This window comes from Pelodiscus sinensis, chromosome 5 (assembly GCF_052426305.1).
Source record: "Pelodiscus sinensis isolate ZL-2025 chromosome 5, ASM5242630v1, whole genome shotgun sequence".
In the NCBI taxonomy this organism is placed as follows: Eukaryota; Metazoa; Chordata; order Testudines; family Trionychidae; genus Pelodiscus; species Pelodiscus sinensis.
The window spans coordinates 14,551,265-14,564,741 of record NC_143056.1 but is presented as its reverse complement, the minus strand read 5'-3'; the positions used below and the strand labels follow the sequence as shown (position 1 = coordinate 14,564,741).

Sequence of the window (13,477 nt, the reverse complement as noted above, 5' to 3'; positions counted from 1 at the left end):
ATCTTCCAATAGAAGGACAAAAATTGTATCCCATAATTAAGTAGCAGGGATTGAAACAGCAGATATTAAAGGTAAACATTTTTAAATTAGCAGGTGCTGAAAACAAACACCCAGGAGTATTAAAAGAATTAGCCAAGGTGCTGTCTACAACATTAATGTTTATTTTCAACAAATGGAAAACTGGGAAAGTTGCAGAGGAAGTTGACCCAAATAATTATAGTCTGGTTAGCTTGACATCAATACTGGGCCAAATCATGGAAAGGCAGATATGGGACACGATCAGTAAAGACTTAAAGTGGCAGGCCACATGAGTATGGAAAACAAGACTTGTCTAACTTGTTATTGTTTTTTGATGATGTATTAAACTAGACTTCTGTAGTTTATAATGTCTGTAATACATTATATTCTGACAAAAAATCAAAACAAAATCTCTGTAGCCCTTATTAAATTGATTAAAATCTGACTGATGGATCTTAAAAATTATTGTAAATTGGAAACCATTTTCCTATGGAATATTCCATCCCATCATCACCTTTTGCAGGATCCCACTGAAGATATGAGGAAAAAAACATGCATTCATAGTAACTAACTAAAGAAGCTCAATCTGTTTAATTTATCCAGGAGAGGACTACAACGTGATTTGATCATGATCTCTAAGTACCCACATAGGGAAGAGTTTTATAACAGTAGATGGCTTTTTAATCTAACAGAAAAAGGCTTAAAGGTATCCAGTGATTAGAAGCTGAAGCTAGACAAATTCATTCAAATGCATATTTCTAACAGTCAGGGGAATTAAACATTAGAAGAACTTACTGAGGGACTGGTGGATTTTCCATCATTTGGAGTCTTTAAATCAAGACTGGATGTCTTCTTGAAAGATGTACGGTAGTTCAGCCAGAAGGCTAAAGGTAAGAATTATTTATGCCACATTCTGTGACTTATATTATAATGAAGGTCAGATTAGATTATTATAATGGTCCCTTTTGGCCTTAAACATTTATGAATTTATAAGTTAAAATTTATGTTGACTGTCATAATGTATCTGATAAAATAATAAATCCCCTTCTCAGTTTTCCAATCCATTAATCTTGAAGATAACAGTATGACTTAAATCTATTAAAACAAAGAATGGACACAAATTGATGTAATTAGTTAAGATCCAGATAGTTTATTGTCTTTCAGTTCCATGCTTTGGGCCTTTTGGCAATATAATACAATAATAATAATAATAATAATAATAATAATAAAAATAATAGTAGTAGTAATAGTAATAATAGTAGTAATAATAAAAATATCCTTTATACTAGATCTCAATTGATCAGAAATTGAAATTCTAACTTAACACAGACCTGGATGCCAGAAAGTTGGATCACTGTTACCTACATAGATATCTTTCTACAACAAAATTCCTTGACATAGTCGTCATATTAGAAACTATGGCAAACTATTCATAAACTGGTGACTGTTCACTGTTTGTGGAGCAAACTGTTTGATTTAATTCAGTAAGATGAGTATTTTTTGTTGATGTGCAGTCTTCTCTAGATATGAGAATTTTACAGTGTAGTTATTTTGTGTCCATTGGGCTTAATTTTCACCTTGTCATACATTTTTATTAGCAGCCTTAAAAAGAGAATATTTCCAGGTAAATTAGCTACCATGTACATCACTATTAGCAAGTTTGAGAAAATGTGTTCATGTTAAATGTGCACTTTACAAGTCTAGTTTTTATAATTACTGGTGATTCACAGTTTGCCACTTTCTTTAAGTGGTTAGGCTTTGCTATCTTTCCCTTGACTGTATCTGTAGGAAAAGTCTCCTAAGGCAAGAATTTATCTCATGGGATGGCCAAGGTCAAGTGATCCATCATTAGATGTTGTCAGGGTCATAGTGCAACTTTTCACTCCCTTATGCAACCTTGCAAATAAGAAATACAAAGCACAATAATTATGTCCCTGTTTGTTCTAATCTTGAAACTCTTTTGGGATCTTACTCAGCGTGTGAACTCTTTGTGGAGGGGACTGTCCCTTACTATGTATTTACACAGCACCTTGTGCATAGAATCATAGGGCTGGAAGAGACCTGAGGAGGTCATCAAATCCAATGGGGATCTAGTCACAGTTGAGGCTGTAATGGCTTCTATAATGGACATAATAAACAATCATCTATTTCAAGTCTTTTGAGGGGGGTCAGTTTTTAAAGGACAAACCTCAGCAGCACTTTCGATGGCTCCCTTGTGCACATGCTGAGCAAATAACTAGGTGGCTTGTACATAGCTTCCCATCTTTACAACCTTGCTTTGAAGGAGCCAGTGCTGGGGTTTGCTTTCCTCTTCTTGTCCATTTAGAAGGATTGAAGCAGGGAATGGTTCTGCTCCCACCACTGCCTTATGAATGTACCTAAATTCCCTGCTTTTGCAGGGCCCATCTCTGTCAGTTAGTGGGTAATGCAGATGCTGATGAGGCGGCTGACACAGGTGCCAATTAGTGCCAACGGTGAATGGTGTGTTTTGTGGGAGCTGACATAATAGTGTAATAAAGCTTAGCTCTTCAATAGGACTGCCTCCTCAGTAGATCTTAGAGCTCTTCACGAAGATCAGTATTATTGTCCCCATATGTTGAACATAGGTGGAAAACTCTCTGTGAATATTGTCTGACAGTGACATAGGTAAAATATTTTGCTGTAGGAATGTCTCTCTGTGAAGCAGTTTCTTAAAACACCTACTGATCTTGTATCATATTCCGACTGATTTTTCCCCCCCCCTCTTTATTCAGGTTCTTTCAATTTGTCCCAAAGACATGAGGGCGGATATCTGCGTGCATCTGAACCGGAAGGTTTTTAACGAGCACCCTGCCTTTCGACTGGCTAGCGATGGCTGCCTGCGGGCCCTGGCTGTGGAGTTTCAAACTATTCACTGTGCGCCAGGAGACCTCATCTACCATGCTGGGGAAAGCGTAGACGCTCTCTGCTTTGTGGTGTCGGGATCCCTAGAAGTCATCCAGGATGATGAGGTGGTTGCTATTTTAGGTACTGTGATCTTTACTGAAATGGTCATAATCTCCCTAAATAACCGGCAGCTGCTGCCCAAGTTTTACCTAACAACCTAGTTTGAAATCTAAGTTACTCACTCATGCTGCTCAGGCTGTCTAATCAGGGGTGTTTATCACTATGGGGTGTGAGTGCTTTATGCCAATTAAAGCCACTCCTGACGATTGCCTCGCTGGCAAAACCCTCACCACTTGCCTTAGTCCCACTGTGTGATTGTGAGAGTTTCATTTTTGTTTTTCCCTCCGTCCTAGCTCTGCAACTGGTAGTTGATTCAGGGACTATGCTGTTCCTGGAGGAAGGACTTACAGGAGATGGGTTTTCCATCAAGGCCTGGCTAATGTCTAGCTTTGGCTGCTCTTTTTAGGTGTCCCACAACTGGGGTGTGGCATGTGAAAAGGCTCTGCCTCTGTATCTTCTCCCGTCTCAATACCTCTAGAACATTAGCTGGCTTGGCGGATCATGAGTCTTGCCAAATCTGGAAAGAGAGGATACAAGGTGGAGAGTGGATAGATGTAAAGCAAATAATTAGGGGAGTGAGATAGATGTCTAGAGAAGAAAATTTCTCAGGCAAACCTTGTGGGTTTCATTTGCTATTCTCAGAGAGCCCTTTCCCTCGCTTTGCCAGAGATCATAAAACAATGCTCATTTCCAGCCTCATGAAGCGGTTGTGTTAGGAAATGCAATTGCTGTGAATGACCTTCTTCGGGGAAACACATGCTGAGAGTCTTCACCATGGTATGCTGTTAATTATAGCTTCACCTTGTGACAAATTCCCTCTTAGATCAGGAGTGAGGAAGCTAGAGGTGAGAGTGATATTTGGACATTGTGGACCAGGTGGGTTTTTTCTTAGCAGAAATGATTTGCTCAGTGAGGTGTGAATATGCTTTCCTTCTGCATAGCATCGAATAATAACTGGGCTTGCCCACTGGCACTGTAGCAGTGCATTGGGACCATGAAAGACGAGTGGTTGTCACAGCACTGAAACACTTTGTCTCCCGAGAGACTCCTCTAGCAGTAAATCCTTCACATTTTATTCCTGGAGGAGTGCTCTTTCTGTCTAGGCTGGCTCGCTGGTCGGAGGTAGGATGTCCCTGAGCATAACAGAATGGCATCAGTGCACTCTCATAGGAGTGTTTTCCATGTGAACCGTCACACTGACCTGTTTCACTTGCCTGTTTTCTAGCCTGGTTTTTTTCCCCCCACTGATACATCAATGCTAAGTTTCCTTCGGAGCCAGGAACAAAAGACATAGAAACTCTTTGCCGGGGAGTGAAATGGGAGGACTTACGTTATTGTTGTGGATTGGTTCCCAGGTCAGTAACAAAAAAAAGGAAAAGCAGTTTGAACTGGAGAGACACAAATTAGACTTACCCTAGCAATTCTAGGTCCCCTGTAAAGGCATTTGCTTGATCCCCCTGGCTGGAAAGCATATGATTCCCTCTGTGACCTTCTCTTCCCCCTTGATCAAAGTCCTCCATAGACTGCCTGTGGGTGAAGAAGGTGGTCAGTGGTGGAAGGGTACAAGCCACAATGTATATTTGTCTGGAGACTGGGGAGGGGAATTGAGAGGAGGTTTCCTATTAAACAAGGAGAGCCAGAATATGCCACCTGCTCCAGCCACAGCCACATTAAGGTGCAAGAAATACAGCTAACACAGTTGTCACCAAAGCAGGTTGTACACCACAGCATGCAACATTGGGCAGGGGCATTAAACAGGACACTGCTGAGTCCCCTGCGGTTACAAGCTTGGTAGTACTGGTTGCCTGGGCCCCAACACAAATCTCTCCCTGCCTGTTGTGGCGGTAGGACGGGCGTAGCTGAGGGCAGACGTAGTGGCTGACTGTTGGAGGCCTAAGTAAAGGAGCGGACAAAGGAACCATCCTTCTGAGTGGCCTGAGAGGGGTGAGTCCCTCATCTCCCCTTGCTAGGAGCTCAGCTGGGCTTGTGAGGCAGAGCCCTGCATGGGCAGTGTTGCAGAGATGCATTTTCCCCAGGAATTCTCTCTTCTGCTCCCTCGCCTGTGGGGAAGTATTCCTGCTGCTACGTCCCTTGACTGGTGTATCGTATACCCCTACGGGGCCGCTCAGGAGGCGGGCCCATGGAGAATGCTGCCTCCTCTGGCTTGTCTTGTGTCTTATTGGAGGGGACATCAGGGGCTGGAAGGATACGTCTACACTGCAGCATTATTTCAGAAAAACTCACGTTATTCCGAAATAACAAAGAGCATGTCTACACCGCAAGCCATTATTTCAAAATAATGGCGAACTGGAGGATTTCTTATTCCAACTCCTGCAACCCTCATTTCACAAGGAGTAAAGGAAGCCAAAGGAAGAAGTGTCCTGCTGTGTAGACCAGTGTTTCTCAACATTTTTTTTGCTCATGGCCCCCTTCTGAACCTCGTTTACCTCTGTGGCCTCCCTCATAGCTGCTGTCAGTTGGAAAAAAAGGTACATAATTTACCTAATGTTCTGTTTTTTCCATGTGGCCCCCTAAAGGTAGGGCGTGGCCCCTGGGGAGCCATATGGCCCATGGTTGAGAACCACTGGTGTAGACCATCCCAAAAGTATTTCGACTTTAGCTACACAATAGATGTAGCTGAAGTTGCGTAGCTTAATTTGACTTTTGCCCTGCTGTGTAGATGTGCCCTAATTGTACCAGGGTGCACTGCCAGGTCTGACACAAGAGGAGATGGCAGAAAGCAGTACCTGCAGGGAAGCTAATGTACCTGTACAAAGTGGAGGGAGCATGCCAGTTGACACACGTCTTCGTCACATCACAGCAATCTGTGCTGACAGGATGCAGCACAGGGGAAGAAATAAGGAACAAGGACAAGAGAAGCAACGTCCTGACCCACTGCCATATGTGTGTGCGTGAGAGTTTGTGCAGTCAGATTGCTTTTTCCAAGGTGCATCCCCAATTTCTACCAGCCGGAGAATCTGAATTGAGGCCGAAAGACCCAAACCTGGTATATTCCTTCATTCTTGATGATACTGAGACATTTTAAAGTAGAGATTTCATGCTTTGGTTTCCTATTTAGGATTGAAACCTTTATGCTGAAAGCTCTTCAAATCAGCAATTTCTCTGGAAAAATATTTTTTGTATTTCCAGTCAGAGAACCACCACCTCCTCCTCACTAATCTCAGTAACAAAAAGGATCTCTCTCATTGTGCTGCAGCTCTTTAAAGAAGAAAGGCAACCAAGCAAACGGTGTTGAGGGTGTTACAACAAAACAAAGGATAAATTACTAATCTGCTGCACTGAAAAACACCGTTCGGTATATTTCATGCAGGCTTTGTTGTTCATTACTGAATACCATTTGTCTGTAATAATGGTGAGAGATCTTTATTTCCACCTCCTATGTGTTGTAAATTCAGTATCTATGTTATACGTGATCTGACCAGCGAGACCTTTCACTGCATCGAGTTAAAGAGGATTGGCTTTAATTACTGGAAGTGCCTTCGATTCTGCCATCACTGCTGACAGCTAATTCAATGAAACAGAGTTACATTTATTGTGTGGCATAGGAATTGGTAGGAGGCATAAATCTAGTTTAAAGAATGATGAACTGGTAATAAGCAAAATAGAGGATTTCCTCGTGCTCTGCTCTGATTAGTTACAAGGGGCCTGGAAGAGGACCCTTTTCATAAGCACTCGCAAAGGCATTTGTAGTGACGACAAGATGGTGCAGATCAAAGGATGGAGAACATAATTGTTATCAATTTGTCCTGCCCTGAGCAGTTCACTCAGAAGAAAAAAGAAATTACATGTGACCTGGCTCATGTGCTTTCCCGCCCACCTCTCCTTTGCTTACTGCCTGTGTAACACTCCATCTGAGTATCTCAAGGGGCTTTCCATACACTAACTAAATTCTCACCATACTTCCCCATGCAAGGAACTATTGGCTTAACTTTAGAATGACAATATGAGAGGACAGTGACTTGCTTGAGCTTGAATAGCAGGGCAGTGGCAGAACTAGGGGAGATCATGAGTTCCTCTTTCCGGCAGGGCACTCTGTCCAAACGACATAGATCCAAGGATGAATCACTCGCATGACTTGGCTAGTATGCTTCCTACTCCACCTCTCCCTCTTTGCTCACCTCCCTGCTGCTGAGGATTTCACAGTGCTTTACGTACATTAATTAATTCACTCTTGTCACGCCTATTTATGCTGCAGTAGCCATGTTGCTCTGTAGGTTTGGTGTCTCAGAAAAGTACTTTCAGTGGAGTTATAGTAGGAACGAGCTTGGCCCTTTCTTTTAGGGGCAGGATTTTCACAGCAGAGGTCCTCTTCTTTGGAATTTGGTCCCAAGCTCAAGAAAACCTGGATCGAGTGAGCTTCCGGGCAGGATGCAAGACCTAATCATTATGCTTAGCTCTGTTTTGGTTTAGTTCTTATTTTGTGCCTTAATGTTCTGTAATTAAGGTGCCCCGCTGCTGTAGCAATAGGCATTGTAGAAATGAGTAAAATAAATGAATATTCAAATTGAGCCCTGTGATCCACAAAGTCTGGGATTCCTTAATGAAAATACACTGGTGTCTCATTAAGTTCTCTTTGTTAGGATCTTTATTTTCCTCTACTGTCTGAATGAAATAACTGCTGATCTAATAGTTAATTCATCTCTGGTGTAAAGTGAAGCTACTTTACTGGAGAAAATGGAGCAGAACAGGCCCCAGTAGTGTTATCATGTTCTATTTGCAACCACAAGAATGACTAGCTAGGACAAGCCATTGTATTTCTAATTGTCATAATCTTTGCTAATAAGTCATGCCATGCTGAGGAGTCCAGTCTGTTTTCCCCCCACAGTCACAAATAGAAGTAGATAGTGTAACTAGAGTTGCTCTACATGCAGAAATGTACCATCAAACAGGTATGTGTAAGTGCAAGCTAATGAAATCAGGTATCCACTCACATCGGGGAGATAGCTGTTCACCCTACTGCAGTGACATAGAATTTGCTCCTGGCAGAGAATCTCCTGTAAATGACTTAAATGGTGACCAAGTATGTCTAGATGCTCCCTTTAATAGTATGGTTAACTGTAGAACTCAAAGAATCAAGTTAAACCTGAATAGTAAGTAAATATTAAAGAAAATGCTATGCCATCAGTGACTTTGCACTTTAAACGTTGATTCTGGAAACTGATCAGAAATACGGATCTGCTCCAATCCCACAAACAGAGACAAACACCTACAAGATCTTTATCAAGAATTTTTAAAACTTAAATACCCACCTGGGGAAGCAAGGAAACAGATCGACAGAGCCAGACAAATACCCAGAAGTTAACTATTTCAAGACAGGCCCAATAAGGAAAATAACGGAACAGCTTTGGTCATCACTAAGAGCCATCCGCTGAAACCCCTCCAGTGCATCATTGGCAATCTACAATCTATCCTGGAAAACGATCCCTCACTCTTGTAAACCTTGGGAGACAGGCCAGTCCTCGCCTACAGACAACCCCCCAACCTTGAAGCAAATACCAGCAGCCACATACCGCACCACAGATACACTCACCCAGTAACCTACCCCTGCAACAGACATTGGGTCAACCTAAATTATCAGCAAATACTGTACCTTCCAGCAGTTGCACTATAGCTCTTGGTACAGAAGCTGCTATATTACATGTAATTGCTCCTCTTCATCAATGTTTCACTGGCACATGCCCAGATTTGGCATTTTATGATTTCACTTTGTGGCTAAGGTGGTTCAGGATAATAGTGCATTAACTGCCTAGAAGAAACAGACTCTGCAACTCTTCTGAGCCACTTAGATAATGACAGCCCTCTTGTAAACACTCCCCTCCCCCAGACCTTGATGAATGGAGAATTTGTTAGATAATTGTTTACATTTTAATATTTCATCAGTGGAGAAATGCACAGCTTTAACACAAATGAAAGCTTAATTCATTCAGTTTCCTCTATATGGCTGTGTCCAGACTCCATGCCTCCGTCGACGGAGGCATGTAGATTAGCCAGATCGGAAGAGGGAAATGAAGCCGCGATTAAAATAATCGCGGCTTCATTTAAATTTAAATGGCTGCCCCGATCTGCCGATCAGCTGTTTGTCGGCAGATCGGGAGAGTCTGGACGCGATGCCCCGACAAAGAAGCCTTTCTTCATCGACACAGGTAAACCTGGTTTCACGAGGCTTACCTGTGTCGATGAAGAAAGGCTTCTTTGTCGGGGCATCGCGTCCAGACTCTCCCGATCTGCCGACAAACAGCTGATCGGCAGATCGGGGCAGCCATTTAAATTTAAATGAAGCCGCGATTATTTTAATCGCGGCTTCATTTCCCTCTTCCGATCTGGCTAATCTACATGCCTCCGTCGACGGAGGCATGGAGTCTGGACACAGCCTATGGGTGAGGATTGGAAAAGATTTGCTAGGTGTTGTAGTCTGTAGCAGACGGCCCAAGCTACGGGCTGACCAGGCTACTGCCCGGGGCGCGCCTTTGTAGAGGGCACCATGTGGGGCTGCTGGGCCTGGCGGGGGCGGCACTGTGCATGTTCTGCGCTCCCAGGGTGGCGCGACACATGCACTGGGTGCCCAGGGGCGGGTGGTACCTGGGTCCTGGGCGCACGAATGGCTCAGGCCAGCCCTGGTCTGTAGATAGATTTTAGCATTTTAGATGTAGTTCCAATACTTTGCTTCAGCAGTATTCAGCTCTGTAGTGCTGTTGAAAGGATATTCTGTATTTTGACACCTGAGGCCCATATTGCTGAAAGCTGGTCTTTGGCTGATTAAAATTTAAAACAACTGAAAGGAAACATCTGAGAAAAACCATCTGAAGGTGGGTGAAACTGGGCATGCTCCCTGTGTGGAGTATTTCCTATGTGAACAAACTGCTGGCCATAAAAGGACAAACAGTTTGATTAGTGGTTTGCATTATTCCCTGAGTTTGGCAATGCACCTGCCTCTGAGCTACCCCAGATCTGTAACCCACTCTGAGCAGAGAAGCGCAGACTCACTGTCCCCTATCTTACAGGCTTCTAACCCTAACTGAGACCTGTCCTAGCTCTCCTTGAACCATGTGAAGGCACTCATGTCTTTCTTCTTTTTGCTTCTGTCCTGGGCTTTATTTGTTTGGGTAGCTTAACATCAGAAAGGAAGTTCTGGACCCATTTATTTGTTTGCTCTTTTTAATTTTTAAATTTTCTGAGATTTTTCTCCCCATATCTTCTCAAACTTCTCCCCAAAGGTCCTGTCAGGCTCTCACATCCACTAGGACTGAGGTTTTCAAACTCTGGGTTGCAGCTTGTAAGAGCAAGCTGCTAGTGGTCCATGAGATGCTTTGTTTATCTGTACCTCCACAGGTATGGGTGATCATAGCTCTCAATGACCATAGATTGCTGTTCCCAACCAAGGGGAGCCGTGGGAAGTGGTACGAACCGGGACATTGCTTCCCACAACTCAACTGGCCTGGAACAGCCAACGGGAGTTGCGATTGCCTGCGGGGACATCGGTAAACAAAGCATCTTGTGACCAGCTAGCAGCTTGACCTTACAAGCTGCAACCCAGAATTTGAAAATCCCCGCACTAAGTTATATCTATGATCAGTTTCTGTAGCCAATTTAAGATGGAGAAGTATATATTAGTCTTGGGGGGAATCCTGCAATTGTTGCATCTGGAACCATGGTAAAATTACAGAATTCCCCCAGGATTTACATAGATGTGTGCAGGGCTCTGAAAGTCTGCTTAACCGGAACCTTTGTTAACCTGCTGTGAATTTGAGTCCTTTGCAGGCCCCAAACGAGTTGATAAGGCTTGTAGACTGGTTCTCTGTTGAGGAACTCAGAGTATTGTTGTCAAAGTGCTTTACATTGGTGTAACTATTCCCACACAGAACGCGAGATAACTATACTGGAACAAGCATCTTCATATCAGCAAAATTCCATCCAACCGGGAAGCCTGACTTCATAACTACAGTACTGCAAAAAAAAAAAAAAAAAAAAAAGCCCATAGTCCTAACTGATAGAGCCAAACTGATACAGTTTTCCATTTGCAGATCCAATCTCAGACTTTCTTTTAGTCCAAAAATCAATAGACCATTAGTAACCACATGAACATCTAGGGCCTGATTTTCCTTTGCCTTTTGTGTTATGTATTCATTTACACTATTTAAATACATGTAAAAAGCTACGCATTTTGCTTTGGTAGCATTCACGTTTTCAACCTCTTCAAGGACCCTTTACACTATCAGAGTAGTGGGAATGGGACTTAAAGCCATAGTGATGTACATCCACTTTGCTCTGGAGTAAATGATTACACAAGGTGCAAGACAGTAGTGAATTTGGCCCTAGCATGTTGGTGCTACGGGGCCCTTTCTTAAAGGCTTCTTCACATGCAAACTTATTCCAGAATAAGATGGAGTGTTAATTGAAAGCATAGTCGCTATTTCTGAATAACTCTATGTATAAACACTATTATTCCAGATCAAAAGTACCTTTTTCTCCACCTTTTATATACCTTGTTTAGTTCATTCAGTTTCCCAAGTGGATTAAGTTTAATAAGAGAAAGGAATTCTCATTCCAAAGTAAGAGTGTGCACAAATGGATTTATCCCTGAACAGCTATTCTTTAATAACATCATACGTGCATAAGTTCTTAAAGGAGTCTTGGTCAAAGCCTAACTGTGGAGACAGGTTTTAAAAATGTATACCCTGCAGATATCTGCAAACAGCCATTTTGCAACACCATTTTGATATATCTCTACAATGCATTCCTGCCTAGATACCCAAATTGCACTCTGTAAATGCATATTTGCTTGCATAACTTAGCTGAATGCTGTTTGCACACTTATATTTGAAAATTTCAACCAGCTAAATTATCCTTTTCAATAATATATGAAAGGCAAGTTAAAGAGAAATATATTCATATTTGCCATTGTTTACTAAGCAGTTTCTAATAGGCATCAGTGAACTGGAGATAAAATATAATATATGATTAGTTTCTGAGTGTTTCCTGATGGGTAAAAATATATTGTGTTGCAGGACATTGCCTTGTTGTTTGACATTACCCATTGTATTTGTTAATAAATTTGGCTGATATAGCAAGTGCAGCTTCTTTCAAATATTTGGAAAAAATACCTACTTCAGAAAAGTCCTGCGCTATTCGTTCTTGTTTTCATTCTGTCTGAACACAGCATAGTATCACCATGTGCTTGTCATGCCAAGGGAGTTAATGGTCCTATTAGTTTTTGTGTTCAAAGAAACATGCACCATCCATAAAGTGCAAAATGTCAACATTACCTTTTGTATCTGTCCTTTAGATCCTTCCTTACTTCAAGTTACCACACTGCCATTTGACTCAAAAGGTAGTATGGTAACATGAAGGGACTCATGAATAAATGAATTGCTGTAGATCAGGCTAAGGATGTTAAAGAGCAGTTATTTGGCTAATCGTGTAGTTGATATCAAAGGCTGCTCTGCAGAGCCATAGCAGGGGTAGCTCCAGGAGCCAGCTTGAGCCGAGACTAACAAGTTCTGGCTCGCGCCGGCTCTGGACTGCTGCAGCTCTGCATTTTAAAGGTAGTAAGAGTCACCAGGAGTCACCTATGCTGTGGCTCTGCATTTTAAATGTAATAAGAGCCTGGCAGCTTTTACTACATTTAAAATGCAGAGGTGCAGCAGTCCTGGACTGGCATGAGCCGCGACTGCTTAGTTCAGCAGCCCCTGTTCGTGGCTGGATCAGACCCTGCCCACGGCCAGCCCGGGCTGCCACAAACAGGAACTACTTAGGGGCAGCAGCCCCTGTCTGCAGGCATCCCAGTGGGGGGCTGCTGCCAGAGCAGCCTTCCCATCTACCCCCAGCTGCTTCTGATGGAGACATGGGGGGGGGGGGGCAGGCAGCACCACAACGGCAGTATGGGGGGATGAAGAAGGGAGTAGTCGAGTACTCCACTCAACTACCCGATACGCTTATGCGGGTAGTTAACTACTTGCTTATATCCCTAGATGAGGCCTAAGCAAAATACCTTCCTTGGAGGAAGGGAGGAGCAGCTTGAGGTGCTGCTCTTGTCAACAGCACAATCCCATTGGCCAGTTTCCAGCCAATGGGAGCTGCCTGCTGTTAACAGGCAGCTTGCAAAGCACCCTCCCACCCCTTCCCTCAGGCTCGTAGCTGTTCAAAAACCACACGGTCCCTGCAGCCAGTGCAGGGGTGGGACAGACAGGGAGTCTGCTTGAGAAGGCCGTTGGCTGGGAGTCCAGCAGGTAAGTCTCCCAGCCAGAGCCTGCCTCTGGCACCCTATTCCACTGCCCCCCTACCTCACTTAACCCAAACCCTCTGGCCCCCTCCTGCACCCATATACCCTCCTAGGTCACAATCCATACCACTGCACCCCCTTCTGCATCCATACCCAATCCAGATCCTGCACTTCAATTCCCTGCCCCAGATCACAACCCAGCCCCTGCATCCCCTCGTACACCCCAGTCCCCTG

The 13,477-nt window shown here is 43.4% G+C and overlaps 1 protein-coding gene across 1 annotated transcript in view; it reads left to right on the top strand.

The window, feature by feature from the left end:
• KCNH5 (potassium voltage-gated channel subfamily H member 5) overlaps positions 1-13,477 on the top strand; it is a 228,276-nt gene that overhangs the window by 163,093 nt on the left and 51,706 nt on the right. The window contains exon 9 of the mRNA XM_075926373.2: positions 2,772-3,024. Coding sequence (XP_075782488.2) covers positions 2,772-3,024 — 253 coding nt within the window. The remainder of the gene's footprint in view (positions 1-2,771; positions 3,025-13,477) is intronic.